Source organism: Sarcophilus harrisii, chromosome 5 (genome assembly GCF_902635505.1).
Source record: "Sarcophilus harrisii chromosome 5, mSarHar1.11, whole genome shotgun sequence".
NCBI classification, from domain to species: domain Eukaryota; kingdom Metazoa; phylum Chordata; class Mammalia; order Dasyuromorphia; family Dasyuridae; genus Sarcophilus; species Sarcophilus harrisii.
In genome coordinates this window covers 38,242,665-38,261,684 of record NC_045430.1, presented here as the reverse complement: position 1 = coordinate 38,261,684, position 19,020 = coordinate 38,242,665, and the positions used below count along the sequence as shown (strand labels likewise).

Below are 19,020 nucleotides of genomic sequence, written 5' to 3'. Positions count from 1 at the left end.
TATTTGACCTTCCAACAAATAGCCTGAATTAAATTCTTAAGTATGGACTGATGTGACCTTCTTCCTGTCCAAGGACTCCCAAAAATCTCCAACCCCACAATTTGAAAGCATCGATTCTGTGGCACTCGGCTTTCCTTTTAGCCAACTATCACAACCCAACATTGCTCTTGGAAAAACCATGGCTTAGACTATACAGAGTTTTGTTGGCAAGTTGATTTAGTATTGCATCCAGACTGGCCATCACTTTCCTTCCGAGTCTTTCATGGCTGCAGGTACCAGCCCAAGAATATAAAGTCTGGCCCTACTACCATTTCTTCTCCCTCCATTTGCCAGGAAGAGGTGGGACCAGTTGCCATGATCTTAGTGATTTTGTGTGATTATGTGATGTCAAAGCTTCAAACCAGCTTAAGAGGGTCATTTCTTCTTTACTTTCTGCCAACTAACATCTGCCTATCTGAGATTGCTAATAGCTCTCCTGGCAGCCTTAATTCTGACTTTTTGATTCAGCCAGTCTGACATTTTCCACATTAAAGGTGGATCTAAAGCCAAGCATTATTGACTTCAAGACCATTTCTAGTCCACGCAGAAGTGCAAATGTGCACTTCACATTTAAGTTAAATAAATAAGGTGACAATATTTAACCTTATCATACTCCCTTCCCGATCTTAAATCAGTCCATCTTCCATGTTTAAAACTGTTGCTTTGGGGACCAAGTGAGAAACAAGTCAGATGCTCTGGTACTCCCATCTCTTTGAGGACATTTTATTGTGATGCATATAGCCAAAGGAACAATGTCAATGTAGTCAATGAAACAGAAGTAGATCCTTGCTTTTTCTGTAACCCAGTGAATATTGGCAATTTGGTCTCTAGTTTCTCTGCCTCTTTGGAAGCCAGCCTGTTTCTCTGGTCATTGTTGGTTCACATATCGTGGAAGGCTACCTTTCAGACAATGTGAAACGTACACAACTGTTTGGTAACGCCATTGCCCTTCTTTAGGATTAGAATATAAACTGATCTCTTCTAATCCTGTGGCCACTGCTGAGTTTTCCAGATTTGCTGGCATACCGAGTGCAACACTTTAACAGCACCACCTTTGGGGATTTCAAATAGCTCATTCATTTCTTCATACCACTAGCGTTATTGTTAGCAAGGCTTCCTGAGATCTCCTTAACTTCATTCTCCAGGACATCTGGCTCCAGAGCAGTAACCAAACCATCATGATTATCAGGGTGTTCAGATCTTTCTTGCATAGTTCTTCTGTGTATTTCTGCCACATCTTCTTAATCTCTTCCACTTCTGTTAAATGCCTACCTTTTTTGTCTTTTATTGGGCTCATTTTCAAATGAAGCTTTCAGGTTTTTTCAGCTGTATTTGACCGTGTGAGAACATTTGAGGTTTTCTTGGCAGTGTTTGCCATTTCCTTCTCCAGCTCATTTTACAAATAAGGAAACAGAGGCAATCCAGGTTAAGTGGCTTGTCCAGAGTCACACAGCTATTAAGTGTCCGGGTTCTGATTTGAATTCAGGTCTTTCTGACTATAGGTCCAGCATCTCTATCTACTGCACCACCTAGCTTCCAGTGAACATTAAAGGTGGATCTAAAGCCAAGTATTATTGACTTCAAGGCCATTTCTAGTCCATGCAGATTAATTATTCTTACTTGGCATTTAAAGACCTTCAACGTCTGGTCTGCCCTACTTTTCCAGGCTGATTACTCATTTCCCTGTCTTACACATTCTGTGTGCCAACCAAAGTGACCTACTTACTGCTCCTCAAATATGATATTTCATCTCCGGTGTCTGTCCTTTTGCACAGGCTGTCCTACACGCCAGTATTCCTCACTTCTACCTCTTAAAATCCCCAGCTTCCTTCAAGGCCGAACTAAACTCTACTTATTACACAAAGTCTATTCTGACCACCCCAAAGATTGGCACCCTCTGAGAAATTACAACATATGTCTTTTATATTTGTTTATTTGTACCTCTGCAGTTCTCCCAGCCCCACCAACAGAAAGTAAACTCTTTGAGGGAAGAGACTGCTTCATTTTAGTCTTTGCATCATCAGTGCTTGCCCAGTTCCCGTAAATGTTTATTGAATAAATAAATAATGATACAAATAGCCTATCACTGTGGTTCAAATTCAGATCCCAGGAAATTGAGTGAGCTATGTTGAAGATAAAGTTTACCAAGAATCTAACCAATAGAACTGTATTAATTGTTCTCATTAGTATCTTCCTGTCGGCATATTAAAATGAATCAACTAGCATCCCAGCAGTTGACTCCATTCCAGACACTCCAAAAATGTGATTAGAGATGAGCCAAAGCCTCCTATAAACATTTTCAGAAAATTCAACCACAGCTGTTGCTTAGGAAGTTCAAATACTTTAGGGCCCTCAGATGTCATGCAAGGTACTTTCTCCAAAGTCTGTTTTTTCCTCTTATGTTGGTAAGCTTTCTTACTTTGTGCTTTTGATCAAAGGAGGAAGTCAGAAAAACAGTATTCATAATGTGTTACTAATCTGGAAAGCTGATGGTAAATAGAAATCCTAGGAAAATTATTTTCATCAAGAAATCATTGGGTTATATTCAAATGGACATCCTTTGTTGATATTTATACCCAACAGGATTATGTGAATTTCAGAGATTTCTCTTTATTAACATCTTAAAATGCTTTTAATGTATAATTTTCCCAGAAAGTAAGAAAATCTCTAAGGTTGGATGGTTCCCGCCTACCTCTGTTTTCTCCCCCAAATATAGAGCTTCCAAATAAGGGGACAAAACCACACCTTCTGCTACTTTGGTTTTCATTGTCAATCAACAAGTATATACTAACAGCTACTACGTGCAAGAGATACAAAAATAAAAATCAAACAATCCCTACTCTCAAGGATCTTACACTATATGGAGAGGTGGGGGTTGGGGCAAAGAGTGGGGGTTGGAGTAGACAATATGTTCATATATAATTGTATTATTTTAGCAACAACAAACCAAGGTGTAAATAATAATCCACAGGCAATTTTGAATATAAATGGAATGAATACTATCCAGATGGTCTCTTTTTAGATGGTTTAAAATGTTTACAAGAAAGGCAGACTGCTTCAAACTCATAGATTACAGTATAAATACAGGAAATAGCAAGCTATGTCTCACCTTCCCCAGTTGCTGTTCCGCAAGAGAAAATGCGTCCATGAAAGCCTGGGCAATTACTGACAGACAGCTGTCTATGTGTGGCGTCTTCTTGATATCAAAGACGAACTGAGGGTTCTTCAGGATATTAACCCAGAAACGAAGAGGAAGACTGTTCCATAAAACAGGAGATTTTCTTTGTCAATAGGTTAATTCCCCAGAGACTCATGATATGTATATCATATTCCAGAAACTGATATTTTTACCTTTTTATTGGAATAATAAGAATACCTATTCAAAGCACCATAATGCAGTGGAAAATGTGTGCCATTTGGAGGCAGAGGACCTGAGTCCAAAGCCTGCAACTTAATACCAGAATGATCCCAGACAAAACACTTTACCTCACCGGATCTCAGTTTCCTCACCTGTAAATCAAAAGGGTTGGGCTAGATAACTTCTAAGGTCACTTCCAACTTCAAACCTATAATATAACCCAAAGGCTGATGACTACGATTTCCTAAGACTTAGTGGGTTGAGGTATAGACCTATTTGGAAGAGGTATAGGGAGACAACTTGAAATGTGAAACCGGCAAGACAGCATCCTCTCCGAAATGACAATAATTTACTTTAAGGTTGATACAGTCATTCTTCACAATGAATGACCTTGTGAGGGTAGTTAATGCAAAGATTTCCTCTCCCCCTCACTCCATCTTAATGAAGAGAAAAACTGACACTCAAGGAGATAGGAAGTGAAGGTGGGGGAGTGATTTGGCCATGGTGACACAGCCATCAGGAACCTGTGATTTCTTCTATCTGTCATCACTGCCAAATGCAATTTACCTGTAACTTAAGCGTCTTAGAGAGTATCCCAATCAGCCTATTAGTACACAGCTTATAAAATCAAAAATAATGCATATATATTTCTAAAGCACTTTAAAGTATACAAAGAGTCTTATGTACTTTCTCTTCATTTGGTTCTCACAACAACTTATGAACTATCTCTGCTTCACAAATTTGGAAACTGAGGCTGGGTGTCCCAGTGAGGAGAGTAATTAGGCCCGGATTCAGGAACAGAGTTCAAACCAGCCGTAGACATTTATTAGCTGTGTGACCCTGGACAAAAGACTCTGCTTGCCCATTTCCTTATCTGTAAAATGGGGGTTAGGGGGGGAATCAGGTAACTGTTGCATTTGGCAATACTAGTTGTAGAGGGATTTCCACACTATGAAATCACAGGAACTTTGCAGATTATAATATTTTCACTGGAAAAGCACTGGACTAGGAGTCAGATTCTGGGTTCAGATTCTGACTCGTCATTCACCAGCTGTGTCACCATGACCCACTCACTTCCCCAGCACCACCACCTCCTTGAATATCAGGTGTAGGCTACTAAAAACTAGATCTCCCTTCAGAGTAGTTGTGAGGATTCAGTGAGATGACATCTACGAGGTACTTAGCACTTTGTAGAAGCAAAGGGAGTAAACATTTTAATACCTTACCCAATATTCCAAAATGGATATATAAAGATCATATTATAAAAACATTAGAAAATGAATTCTCTCAACTATGGGAAGAGATAGAGACAATAACAAAAGATTTAATTCTGATTACAGGAAAATGAAAAGCTTCTGTAGCGACAAAATTAATGTACCTAAGATAAAGGAAGTGGGAGAATGGGAAAAATCTTTGTAATGAGGCAAAATAGGCAGCAAGAATGGTAATATGTAATAGATGTGGGAGAAGAAAAGATTTAGGAAAGCATAATTGTCAAGCATATTATAAAAATAGTATAATAGAGATTTGGTTGCAATTCAGTTGACCTGAAGAAATCAAGTCAGTTATCTATCAAAGGTTACAAAAGGATAGCTTTAAGGGTCAAGCAAATACAGTACAACGTCATGAATGTGGTTTGCATTTCAGGGTACACAACTTTTAAAGTTTTGAAGCAGAGGCAGGATCTATGAAGTAAGGGAAGAACCAGGATGGAGTTTGGTAGCCCAGAGGGGAGGGATCAAGAAGGATCCAGGTGGAATCCAGCAGACAGACCAGATTCCAGACCTCTCTAAAGAAATGTTAATCAACACCTCAAAGGTTGTTTAAAGATGCTCAGAAGTTGGAGGGATAGACAATGGAGGCTGATAATTCTGTCTGTATCCAAACAGGACAGCCTAGGACTTGGTTATGGCCAATAGCCAGATGGGGTCCTTCCTGATAAGGGAAGAGAATAAGCTAGTTTCCAAGTCCACATCATTTGTATCAAATTTCTTTAAGTGTTTGATATTCAAAACATAAAAACAATTTATAAATATTCATAAGACAGCCATTCCTTAGTGGATGAACACTCAAAGGATAAAAACAAATAATCGTCAAAAGAAGAATTACAAAGTATTCACAGGCACAAGAAAGAATAGTCCAAACCATCAGTAATAAGAAATGCCAATCAAAGTAAGCCTGAGATTTCACCTCTCATTCTTCAGATTGGCAAAGGTGACCAAAAAAGGCAATGCTCAATGTTGGGGAAGTTGTAGGATTGTGTTAGGTACATTACTACACTGTTAATGTAGTGGTGAAATGATACGACCATTTTGGAAAGCAATTTGAAATTATTAATAAAATGACTAAAATATTCCTTTACTGGGATTATACCTCAAGAAAGCCACTGATGAGAAGAAAGTCCCCATAGATAACAACATATTTACAGCAGGACTCTGGGGGATAGTAAAGAATTGGAAACAAAGTAGATGTCCATTGATTGGGGGATGGTCAAACAAATTGTGGCATGTGGATGTAACAATACTACTGTGCTCTAAGAAATGATGCATGGGATACATAGAAACATGGAAAGATTTATACTAACTGATGCAGAGTGAAGTAAGCAGAGCCAAGAAAATACATAAATTACAACACTATAAGTAGAAAGACCAAGTACACATCAGAAAATCAAGTGAATAAGCATAATTATTAAGCATGATTCAAATGACATCCCCCAACCAACCTTTTTGTGAGTCGGGAGGTCCACATTATACATGACTTTTTCAATGGATCAATTGTGTTGATTTAATTTCTTTCATTAAAAAAAAGTAAAGATAAGTAAGAGACACCCCACCCCCCACCCCGCTAAGAAAGAGCTTATTTTCTAGTAGAAGACAGAATAAGATACAAAACAAATAAGAGGACAGATGTCATAAGAAAGATACACAGTAATTACTGGATGGGGTTCTGGACAGGGAAAGATTGGTACTTCATTAGTGGAATCAGGAGTGTCAAAAGACAATCAGTTCCTGCAATGTATTTGCTTGTTGTCTCCCTCATTAATATCGTTAGCTTCTTGAAAACAGAACCTGCTTTTCGCCTTTCACAATGCACATAGTAGATACAATAAATGTCCTTGTATCCTCAGGACATACTAAAATAGTCTATTGATGGACTGACTGATTTATCTGATTTGCATTAATATAAAAAATAACTGATTTCAAAGTCTACATCATTTGCATAAAATGTCTTTAAGTGTTTAATAAATTTGTACAAAATAAAAAATTATAAATGTAATATTTTGCAATAATAAATATGAATTATTTGGCAATTATTTGGATTAAAAAGGAAACAGATTGAAGACCAAGAGACTCATTAGGACTCTTTTGCATTAATGCAGGTGAAAGGCAACTAGAGTCTAAATTCTTATGGAAAGGAAAGGCAAAGCTGTGGGAATGCCGATTGGGAGGAGACCAAATCTGCAGCTTTGGAATAGACTAAACAACTAAGAGTATGACTCTTTCCCTCCTTCCCCCCCCTCCCCCCTCCCCCCCTCAAGGAAAAAATGTGGATCAAAAGATCTTAGGATCCCATGTTTAAGATGGGAAAGGACCTTATTTAATCAAATCTACTTATTTTACAGATAAGAGAAATGAGTTTTGGAGAAGGTAAAGAAGGAGAGTGTTTAAGACTTGGAGGTAGGAGAGATCTTCAAATTCCACCTCTAACACTTAGAAGCCAGCTATGTGGCAATGGGCAAGTCACAAAGTCGGTCTATAAATTTTATCAAGCACCTACTATGTGCAAGGAACCAGATTATAGTTTCTTTTTGCTGGTTTGTCACCTACAAAATGTAGATTACTTAGTGGATCTAATTTAAAGGGTTGTGATAAAGATCAAATGTAAGAATTGATTTATTTTATAAGAAGAAGAATTAATAACACATAACATTTTAAGCTTGGCAAAGGTCTTTACACATTTTATTTTTGCAATCCTGGGATTATTTTATAGATAATAAAACTGAGGTTAAGTGACTTGTCCCTATTATGTCTCTAAGGCTAGATCTGAACTCAGGTTTTCTTGACTCCAGGCCCAGCACTGTACCCTCTGTGCTATCTACAGATTTGCCTAAGATGGCACAGTAAATGAAAGGCAGAACCAGAATTAGAATCTAGATTCTGCATCTTTTACCAGTCATACCATTCTGGTTTCTTCCCATAAAGGGGGTGGCCACTAAAATAATGAGATGAAGTCAGTCTATCACCACGGCAGGATATCTTAACTGTGCAATAAAGGTCCTACCCAGTTCTATGGGATTACAAAGCAGGGGCAGTCCATGGTGGCTGGGGGACAAGGAGATGGTACAGAAGGTTTCATTTCATGGGGGAAGTGACACCTGAACTAGAATGATGGACTGCTTTCCTGTCCAACCTGGAAGAGTCTTTATCCTAGAGGGAGTGAGGAAGAAAATGTCCTTTCAAGATTACAAGCTTTCTCTATCTTTATTTGATTTTCAGGAATCCTAAGAAAGAAATTACAGAGGGTATTTTTATTGTTTTCAAGACTTTGATAAAGAAGTTTCAAATGTGCTGTCAGATGGCTAAATATTCTATTAACCTCCTCTGTCCTTTCTTCTCATTAATATGCTCTCCAAGGTTTTTATAAACCAGAAAGTCAGTGAAGCCACACATTCTTCCCCATCTCTGCTTACCTGTTTGTTTTCCAAATATGTACAACATCAGGATCTGTAATTTTTTTATTCTCAGCCTGGGCATCCAAAAAATCAAAGAAGTATTTGATGGCAAACGGGGCTTTGCTGTTGGGCAAACTCCAGATGCTTCGGAAAAGTTTTTCCAAGACAGAGTGAATGGCCACCTGAAAGAAGGGAGGAGACCAGATTGTTCTCTGTGAAGCAACATAAGTCATCTGCAAAATCCATACTGGACAAAATGAAGAAACAGATTCTGAAGGAAAAGGGAATCAAAGTAGACAAGATCCACAGCTGGAAGGACAAAATTCTGGCATGTGGGGGCTCTGGATTCAGATCCGGTTTGAGCAAAATAATAAGCCCCTGCTTAACAGCAAAATTGTTTAGCCAATTGCAAAGTGGGAGGACTTAAGACTTTCCAGATAAAGACAAGTGCCCAACTGAGATGACAACCTTATTGGAAGGATGCTTGGTCCTCATTAATGATATCCAGGTGGGAAAAAGTCAAGTGGGAATGGGAAAGTCTGACAGTTTCTCCTCTTGTTGCATCTATTCTCAGTCTGGGGCCTTAATGTGTCTTTCTGAAGCATGTGAGTACTATACAAAAGCTACAGAGGACATAACTATTCAAGACAGCAAAGACTACTGCTGTTCTCTGTGCACTAACCAAATCTACTGGGTCTAAACAAATCCAGTTCTGTAATCTGGAACAGCATGGTCACTAAGTTTATAGCCACTGGGCCCAATATAGATAATAATATTTTTCTAGGCTTATTTTAGAAGGAAAATAATCCAGCATGTCTGTTCATTCTACCAAAAGCCAGATAAGTTGAATTGGCTACAGATTTGGCATCCTACCAGTTTTCACATCCAGCACTATCCATGATGTGAACAGAATTCTTAATTTCATGTTTTTTTAAAGGCAGCCTCAGAATCCAGGTTTATATCTGCTGACCCTTCTACTGCTTTCTTGTTTTGAGTACAAGGAAGGAGTTTTGTTTCTCATCCAAAAGAATCAGTTAACAAAGAAGGATAATTAGATCATCAAACTAAAAAAAAAAAACAAAAATAAAAAACAAAAAAATGCTGCAAACTGTAGGGGATGGACCAGGGAACAATAGGAAAATCCCATTTTAATACACTATTGTATGAATTGGTTATTTCTGCAATTGATTTGTTTTTAAAGGGAAATAAGAAAAAAGCAATATATACAATTTTAGCTTTCATCTTGCTTTGCTCTAAGTTGCTAGGGATTTGTAATATTTTCACACATCAGTGGAAATTAAGTCAAATACATCATAAGCCCCTTGGTAGAAGTAAAAGCACTCCCAGGATGCTTAATATACCTTGGTTGACAGCAGCTTTGTTAAATACATTTCCTTTACTTTAAACTTGTGCTTCCCTCGGTGTCTCTTGCCTTGGACATCTTGGAATGCTTCTGAGTCTGGTAAAATCTACAGAAAAAAGACTAGAAGGATTAAACCCAAGTGGCCATTCACTCTTTAAAATAAAAAATAAACATAATAATGCTGTTTGTCTTTATATTATCTATAGTTCCCAGCTGATCCCTCTCCACTCTCCAATCCACAGAATTACTTAACAAAAAATAAAATGAGAAACTGAGAAAAAAAGCAGGTGAGCAATTAACCAGCCAGCCCAGTAAAAAAAAAAAAGTCTGACATTAAATGTAGGCTTCCATTCCCAAAGTCTCCTTGTCTCCAAAAAATGTATGGCTGTAGGAAAGGGACAGGAATAAGAAGGTGGGAGGGGAGAACTCCCTTTGGGGACTAGTGTAAACATAAATGCACAGCATTCAGTTTCCATTGTTTATGTGTTTTTTTTTTCCCATTTTATATTACCAGCAGTTGCTGTACATATCATTTTCTTGGTTTTGCTTACTTTATTATTCATATAATTCTCTCAGTGTTTCCCTGTATTCATCATATTCATTGTTTCTCAAGACCCAGGAATAGACCATTACATTCATCAGTTGTTTAGCCATTTCCTAATCAATGGGCATCTACTTTGTTTCAATTCTTTGCTGTGACAAAAAAGAAGGAATAATGATACTTATGCTCCCTAGAAAAGAAATGATAATCTGGGAATTGTCTAATTCCTTCCATCTTGTATTCTGGCAGTTTGTTTGTTTTTTAAACCTAAGCGTAAATTTTTGCCTTTTTTTTTTCCTATGAAATTTCATTTTGTAGCCTAGGTCCATTTTCCTAGGACTTGATCCTTGTCTAATAGGTATCCAAGGAATTAGGAGAAAGTAGATTTCACAGAATTCAATAAAAAGGTAAGTGGGATCCCATGAACCAAAATTCTATAGAGAATGTCACCCTAGGAAATATAAAAAAACTTTCAAAAATGAAATTCCAAAGACACAAAAAGGAAACCCCAAAGAGGGAAAGAAAAAGTTACATATAGAGAATGATGTGGTTGCATAGGGAACTCGTCAAGTAAATGAAAACAGAAACATCAATCTTCTCAGAAACGCCAATTAGCAGAGGATAAGAATAAATGCATAACATCACCTTGCTGGAAAAGTACTAAAGAGTATACAGTAAACTGAAGCTCACAAGGAAAACTCAACATAAAAGATGAGAGATTTTTGTTATAGTGAGAAAAAAAGGCAGCTACAAAAAGGAATAGGAGCACTGTTCAGGATAGATGGATGGAAGGATTATAGCTGATGACTGAGAGCTGTTCAATCTTTATTTTGCTTCTGTTTCTTCTCCCAGGGAGAATAATCTTTGGATTAGAAAGAACAGAAGAAAAATGGCTAATAACCAAGATAAGAGAAAGTAAGCTGCCCTTGCTGAGTTCAAATCACTTAGCCTCGATGAACCACATCCCAGGGTACCGAAAATTGGCAGATGGGATTGCTGAGCCATTGTCAATGATCTATGAGGGACCATGGTGAACTGGAGAGGAACGGCGGGATTATACAAAGCAAATGTTCTCCTGATCCTCAAAAAAGGGAAAAGAAAGAAGTATGTGAGCTATTGGCCAGTGAGCCTGTCTTTGATTTTTGGCAAAATTCTAGAATGTATTTAAAGGGACTGTTAGTGAACGTTTAGAGAAAGCAGCAGCAATCACAAGTAACATGACTGACAAAAAGAGAAAGCACACCATATTAAACCTTCTTTCCTTTTGTGATAGGGATGAGAATGTTTTAGATATAATCTTTCTAGATTTCACCCAGAGTTTGATCAAGTTTCTCATGTATTCTTGTGGGGAAGATGAAAAGATTTGGATAAAATTACATAATTCAGTAGATTTGGAACAGGTTGCATGGGGAAACCCACAATGAAATCATTAATGATTTGATGCCTTCTTGGAAGGATATCTCCAATGTAGTTAGTAAAGGAACTATAACCCTATGTTGTTTTGTATTTTTAGAAGTAGCTTGGTTAAAAGCATTGATGGTATGCTCATCAAATCTGCAAATAAGACAAACCTGTAAGACTGACTAATATACTAAATGACAGAATCAAGTCCTAGGAAAATGGACCTAGGCTGCAAAATGAAATTTCATAAAAAAAAAAAAAAAAAAAAAAGCGCAAAAATTTACGCTTAGGTTTAAAAAACAAACTGCCAGAATACAAGATGGAAGAAATATCACCAGATAGTATTTCATCTTACAAAAGATTTAGGGGATTTAATGGGCTGCAAACTAAATGAGTGACGAGAGCAATATGGCAGCCAAGAAAGCCAATGTAATCTTAGGCTATAGTAAAATAGGTATTGATTGTATCTTGCAGGTGAAAAGGCCCACTTTTGCCCTCCCAAAGCTGGATATTTTTTCTATCTTCCATGTCTGGAGCTCTTTACCATTTCATGTCCACTGCTTAGCTTCCTTCAAATCCCAGCTAAAATCTAGCCTTTCCCATTCCCTCTTGATTCTAGTGCCTTCTGTTAAATGTCTAATTTATCATGCATGTAGCTTGTCTATACATAGTTGTATGCATGTTTTCCTCCCCCCCCACCCCGATTCCTGATTAGCTTTAAAAAGCAGGGATTATCTTTTGTCTTCCTTTGTAACCATGATCTTTAGCACAATGCCTGACACACAGTAGGCACTGAATCAGTGGTCAGTGGTCAGACTACATCGGGCTTGGCTCTGGGTACTACTACATTTTAGGAAGGACGTGGGAAATTGGCAAAGGGTCAGAAGGGAGCAAACATGAATGGTGAAGAGCCTTGGATTTGGGGCACAAGAGGATTCATAGAAACCTGAGGAAGCTGAGCTTTGGTAAGACTCTAGTGATTTTTTTCCCCTTCTTCAGCTCCAATTCTAAGGATCCTTTAGCTCCCTTTTGTCGCTCAACTCAAGTACCACCTCTAACAAAAGGCCTTATTTGAGCTCTGTAGTACTTAAAATATTTTGTATAGAACTATTTATTTTATTTGTGTTCAGGCCTTATCCTCCAAGTTAGAATGTAAGCTTCTCAAGAACAAAAAGACTTTTGTTCTTATTTTTGTATCTTTAGTCCTAGATGAATTGTATTAAGAGGATGTGGTAGTTGTCTGCAAATCTTTGAGAGGCTGCCCTGATTGATAAGTTTCATTCTGTCTGGCCTGAGGGAGAATTCAGATCAGAGAATAGAAATTGCAGAGGGACAAATTTAGATTTGACAGAAGGAAAAGCTTTCCAATAATTAAAGCTATCCCCAAATGGAATAGCTTGTTAAGTATGAAAGTGAATTCATGCTCCAAGGAGGCCTTCAAACAGACCATTTGATGATTATAGGCCCGAGTTTGAATCTCAGCTCTGCCTCTTGGTACCTTCGTGCCCGTGGACATGTCATTTGAGTTTCAACTTCCTTATCTGAATACAGGGAAATTGGACTGGATGAGCCCCAAGGTTTCTTCTAAGATCTCTACAGATCTCTAGGGGTCTGTTTCCCCATCTGTAAAATGGCAGGGGAGTGAATTAGTAGATCTCTAGGTCCCTTATAATTTCTCTGATTTTTTGATCTTCTTTTGAAAGCAAAAACAAGAAAAAATGCTTATTAAATACCTATTATATACAGAAGGCTGTCTAGGCATTAAAGAAACAGGAAGTTTAAAAGAGCAAGATTTTATTTCACCTGTGCTTTCTCAAGTGTGGTTGGTTAGTGGTGGGGAAGGAGAGAGGGAGAGAATCTGGTACTCAACGTTTTAAAAACAAATTAAAAAATTATTTTACATGTTAACTGGGGAAAAATAAAATATTAAAAAAAAAAAACATGATTCCTATCCTTATGGAGTTTATAAGCTAACAGACCTAGCAGGAACCATGTTTGAGAATTGTCTGGATCACAAATGTAGAGTTGGGCTTCCTCTGTAATTTTATATATTTTATTTTATACATTTTAAAACATTTCTCTGAGAAGGGATTCATAGACTTTATCAGATTACCAAAGGGGTCCAGGACACAAAAAAGGAGAACCTCTAATTTAGCCCAAACTACACTTTTTTCAGAAGTTCATGAAGGTGAAAATGACTAAGTCACACAGCTAGCTGACTGGCAGAACAAAAATTCAAAGCCAACCATCCATAACCACAAATCCAGCATTCTTTTTTATACCACCTGGAATAGTTTATCTTTCCATCAGCTACCAGCACATGGCAAGCCCTTCAATATTTTTTTTTAAATAAATGAAAAAGAGGTATCTGATCCAAGAGTAAGCACAGATAATTCATCAACTCACCAAATGACAGTGATGTTCGGAGTATTCCACATCTGAAAGGCAACAAAGAAAGAAAGAAAACAAATCATTAAATAAAGTTACTGACCAATAGGCTAGCTCAGAAGTAACCAACCATTACAAACAGAAGACCTGATCATTCTAGGTGTCCATAATATTCCATACGAACAGTTTTCCAAGTGCATCAAAACTCTTTTCAGGCACATAAAAGGCTTTTTTTCCTTCTAAAAATGCAATAAAACTTTGTGTGTCACTGTGTGGGCAGTCTTCTCCAACATTCTTGTCTTTCTCTATGCTTAACTCGGGTAAATTAATGCAGGTTAATTCATACTGAACTTAGAAATGAATTAATACTCCTTGTAGGAGACTTAATACTAATAGCTAACATTTATATTGTACTTGCTCATTTTCAGTCATGTCTGACTCTGCGACCCAATTTGGAGTTTTCTTGGCAAAAATACTGGAGTGGTTTGTCATTTCCTTCTCCAGTTCATTTTACAGATGGGGAACCTGAGGCAAGCAAAGTTAAATGACTTGCCTAGATGTCACCTAGCTAATTTATGGCCATGGCTGAGTCAAGATTTGAACTCAGATCTTCCCAACTCCAGCCTAGCAGTGCACCCCCTACCAGCTGCCCTATTTTCCAGAAAAGTTTCATGGAAATTCATTAGAGGAAGGTTTCCTGAATGTAGCTAAATGTCTTTATGAACTTTTAAGTCCTCAGAAGAGATGCTGCCAAAAAATGACCTTCCTTTTCTCCTCATATTATGTGCCCATGAACAAACTTAGTCATGGGATCACAGATTTAGAGCTAATAGAGTGACCTCAGAGGCCATTCAATACTGAGATGGTGTGTCCAGAATGCAAGCAACCCATACAACTGCCCAACGTCGCCTGATTCAAATATAATTAGAAAATGTTTAACAAAATAAAATATATGATTAGATAATGTTAATCTGTGGGTTTTCTAAGTCAATACAAGGCCCACAGGGATTTGTTTCTATCTGACTTCGACACCCCTAATCTAATCCCACGTCTTCATTTTAGGCTTTAAGTGATTTGCCTGAGCTCATAAAAGTTGAAAATAACAGATTTGAATCCAGCTCCTCTCACTCAAGTCAGTGACTTTTCCCACTGTATCAGCAGCTCCTTTAATTCTCCCTAAAGAACCCAATATATGAGACAGCCCTGGTTTGGAAGTCTACATATTTGCAATGATCCAATATATAGGTATGATTTCCCTCCCCTTTCTAGGACCTGCATTTTAAGGCTGTTTTTAGTGAAAAAAAGACAGAATATCTGAAGTATATCCATAGGACTTAAATAATTGAGGATTTTATTAAGAAGAAAATCCAACAAACTGCATTTTGTAGGGGACAGATGAGTCTTAGATGGAATATACCGGCTCTAAAGGGGAAAAAAATCGGGGAGGAGTGTAGACTGAGTGTGTTAGCATTGTATTGGGGAAGATCTGAGTTCAAATCTTTCCTTAGACACTTACTAGCGGTGTTAGCCATAGGCAAGTCCCTTAATTTTCTTAAGCATGCTTGTTCATCTCTAAAATGAGGGGTTGGGACTAAACCAAGGTTTCTTCCCCCTCACTCCAATGTGGCAAGGTGAACAGCAAGCTGGCCACAGAGTCAGGAACACCTGGGCTTAAGTCCCACCCTTGGCACCGTGGAAAGTTTCTTCATTATGTGAATGAATAGAGGTCTAGTTAGAATCATTGCTTATGACCTAGAGGATTCTGAAGAAGCTGAATCTTGTGGTCACATGGAGCCTTCCGGCCTGAGTGCAGGAGAGCAGAGATATAGGGTGGTGGGAGAGAGTGGCGCATTCCATTTCTTGGGAATCTCACAAATACTATTGTATTTTCCCAAGTGGAAATCCCACAACTGCCCAAGGAGATTATCTGGTTTATTCAGAAGTCAAGGGGCCTCTAAAATTATCTGCATTCTTCCTACTCTGACCACTAGAATAACTTCCAGCATCCTCTTAAAAACAAAACAAACAATACTTGGGGAAAAAAATACTCAGAAGTGTATAGAATCAAGAGAACATTGTACACAGCAACAAGATTATGTGATGATCAACAATGATGGTTGTGGCTCTTTTCAACAAGGAGATGATTCAGGCCAATTCCCATAGATGGAGAGAGCCATCTGCATTCAGAAAGGGGACTGTGGGGACTGAATGTGGATCACAATATAGTATTTGCACTTTTTTTGTTATTGTTGGGTTTTTTTGTTTTTTTTTTTTTGCTTTTTCCTTTCTTTTTTCCTTTTTGATCTGATTTTTCTTGTGCAGTATGATAAATATGGAAATATGTTTAGAAGAACTGTACATATATAACCTATATTGGATTACTTGCCATCTAGGAGAGGAGGTGGAGGGGAGGAAGGGAGAAAATTTTGGAAAACAAGTTTTTGTAAGGTTCAATGTTGAAAACTATCTGTGCATGTATTTTGAAAATAAAAAGCTATTTTTAAAAAAGTGAAAAAATATACCACTTTTTTTTAAATAAATGAAAAAGAGGTATCTGATTCAAGAGTAAGCACAGATAATTCATCAACTACATTTTTTAGTGTTTTATATTTCCCCAAATACATGTAAAAAAACCAATTTTCAATGTTAATTTTCAAAACTGAGTTCCAAATTCTCTCTCATTATTAAAAAACCTCACCCATTATTAAAAAGCCAAGCAAATTGATATAGGTCATACCTGTGTTGTCATGCAAAACATTTCCATAACAGTGGATGTTTTTCAAGAAAATTATTATTTGTGGAACTGTCATGTTAGATCTAATAGAACCATAGAGGATCTCTAATCCAAACCTTTTAGTTTTTACATGTGAGGGAAATTGAGATCCAAAGAGATCAAGAATTTAGCCCATTGTCACAGATTGTAGTAAGTAGGAATTTGATTTGGGATACCAGTTGAAGGGAAGCTAGATCTGAGATTTCAGCTTGAGGATGGCCCTGATGAAGCAGTATAGCAAAGTGATTAGAGATGGCCACTAAGTCCTGCCGGTCACTGTGTGAGTCTGGACAAGTTCCCTCTCTGGAAACAAGTAACTGTTTAAATGATGACCAGCCTTTGTAGAAGGAATGCTTTCATTGGGAGTTCCCAGAATCAATGAAATTATAGCAAATTGGATAATATTGATAATGATTCTCAAAGAGGTGCCATGGAGGCTAGTGAGCTGATCACCTTCAAAATCAGAAAGAGTTTGGGTTAAAGACCTGCTTCTGATTCATTCTGGCTATGTTTCCCTGAGCAAAACCCTTAAACTCTCAGAGCTCCAGGCAACACTTAAGCCATGGATTGAAAATGAAATTCTGAGCTGCAGTAGTAGAAGGAGCATCCCCACTGGGAGCTCCCTATCTCAATGAAATCATAGATCTGTTTGTCTGTTTTTTCCTAAGAGAAAGAAAATAAAAAGAAGAGGAAGGGGAAAAGAAATGAATGAAGGGAAAGGAGAAGGGAGAGAGTGGGAGGAGAAGGAGGAAGAAGAAAAAAAGATGAGTAGAGGAAAAAGAAGAGGGAAAGGTGAAGAAATAAGGGGAGAGAGATAAAGGAAGAATAGGGGAGGAGAGGAGAAAAGAAGGGAAAGAAGAAGAGGGAGAAGAGTGAAGAGGGAGGAGGAAACCAGAAAAAAGAAAGAGAAAATAGGAGGAAAGGAAGAAAGAAGAGGAAAGGAGGTGAGAGCTATTTTCCTTGGCAATTTCTGGAAGGAAATTGCAACAGATGAAGTGTTGAATGGAGTAAGGAGGGTTTGAATTTAAATCCTTTTGAGACATTTAATAGCTCTTTATTTAACCTTTCTCTGCCTCAGTTTCCTGATCTATAAAATGTAGATAATAATACTTTGCAGGATTGTTGAGAGGATCTATATGATATGTAATATATAAAGTACTTTGCAAACCTTAAAGCATCATATAAAGACTCAATAAAAGTGATAGTAGTAGCAGTAGCAATAATTGTTGTGGTAGTATAGTAATAGTAGAAGTAATGGTGGTAGTACTCATACTTCCCCCCATTACTCCTACAAATGTTATTGCTACTCCTCCTTTAACTGCTGCTGTTACTACTACTACTACTACTACTACTACTACTACTACTACTACTACTACTACTACCATTATTACTACTGTTGCTGCTATAACTCCACTACTACTACTACTACTACTACTATTATTGTTGATGCTACTATTATTGCTGCTGCTATTACTACTATAACTATCTTTTCATTTTAAATTGAGTTATAATTTCAGTTTTTCTTTTGGTCTCATTTCCCAGATTTTCTTGGATGCAGAAAGAAGCCCATGTGACCTGCCTAGAGATTCACAGACTTGCACAGTAACAGCAGAACCCTCTCTCTGGGGACAGTCCACGTGGGACTGGTGAGAACAGTTATTTCTTGAAATCAGAAAGGAACCCAACGGCCTCTGTTACCTGATGTAAAGTTTGATAGCTTCTTGAAGACACTGATAGTAGATCCATTTGAAATCTGAAAGCAAAAAGATAAAAGATGGCTTAGTATATACATTCTGGAAGAAAATCTGAGAATCCTAGAGCTAAATGGGCCCTAAGAAGAAGCCAGGGCCAGGGGATTCCTGGAAGGCAGGTTCAATTTGGTGATACATTTGCAAGCCAGATGCTTATTGAACATATGACCCAATATGAATTGGATTACTTTTCTTCTGTGAGGTAAGGCTATTTCTAAATCATCCTAGACAAATAGTTATCTACCTTTAAAAAAAAATTATGGGAAAAAATACCTCTTTCTTCATTCTTATATGAAGTTATCTACCTACATCTAAAGCAGGGTTCTTAACTTGGGGTCCCACAGATTTTCAGGGAGTCCATATACTGGAGAGACAAAAGAAATGGCATTTTCAATCCAGTACAATGGGGTTCCTTCTTAATGCTATGTATTTTATTGAGAAATTTAAAAACAAGATTCTGAGACGGGTGGTCCTTACACAAATAAAGAAAAAATAAAGGGTGAACAATTTCAGTCTAAAGGGGCAACAGCTGTATGATATCTGAGGCTTAAGAAAAGCTGTGGTGGCTGAAAATTGCATTTAAAGTTGCTAGAATTCTGTAATAGAAATTTCAAAAAGGCTAGGGCTTCTAGGCAGCATATATGAATGGAAGAGAAAAGAAATATTCCATGTCTTGGCAAAACTCAATTACTTCAAGTTGGACTCTTAATTAAGTGCTACGAAAGTGTCAACAG

General features: G+C 37.6%; 1 protein-coding gene and 1 long non-coding RNA gene across 3 annotated transcripts in view; one reads left to right on the top strand and one right to left on the bottom strand.

The window, feature by feature from the left end:
• The window catches only part of PLXNC1 (plexin C1), a 237,013-nt gene that overhangs the window by 5,853 nt on the left and 212,140 nt on the right, over positions 1-19,020 (bottom strand). For both annotated transcript variants that reach the window (XM_031940840.1, XM_031940839.1), the window contains 5 exons: positions 18,234-18,288; positions 13,781-13,812; positions 9,431-9,538; positions 8,088-8,251; positions 3,149-3,296 (listed from right to left, as the gene is read on the bottom strand). In XM_031940840.1, the coding sequence (XP_031796700.1) occupies positions 3,149-3,296; positions 8,088-8,251; positions 9,431-9,538; positions 13,781-13,812; positions 18,234-18,288 (507 nt within the window). The remainder of the gene's footprint in view (positions 1-3,148; positions 3,297-8,087; positions 8,252-9,430; positions 9,539-13,780; positions 13,813-18,233; positions 18,289-19,020) is intronic.
• On the top strand, positions 8,247-18,828 carry LOC116419657. The gene is made up of 3 exons (XR_004229925.1): positions 8,247-8,577; positions 10,826-11,077; positions 18,078-18,828. It is a non-coding gene; the product is annotated as an uncharacterized LOC116419657 (long non-coding RNA).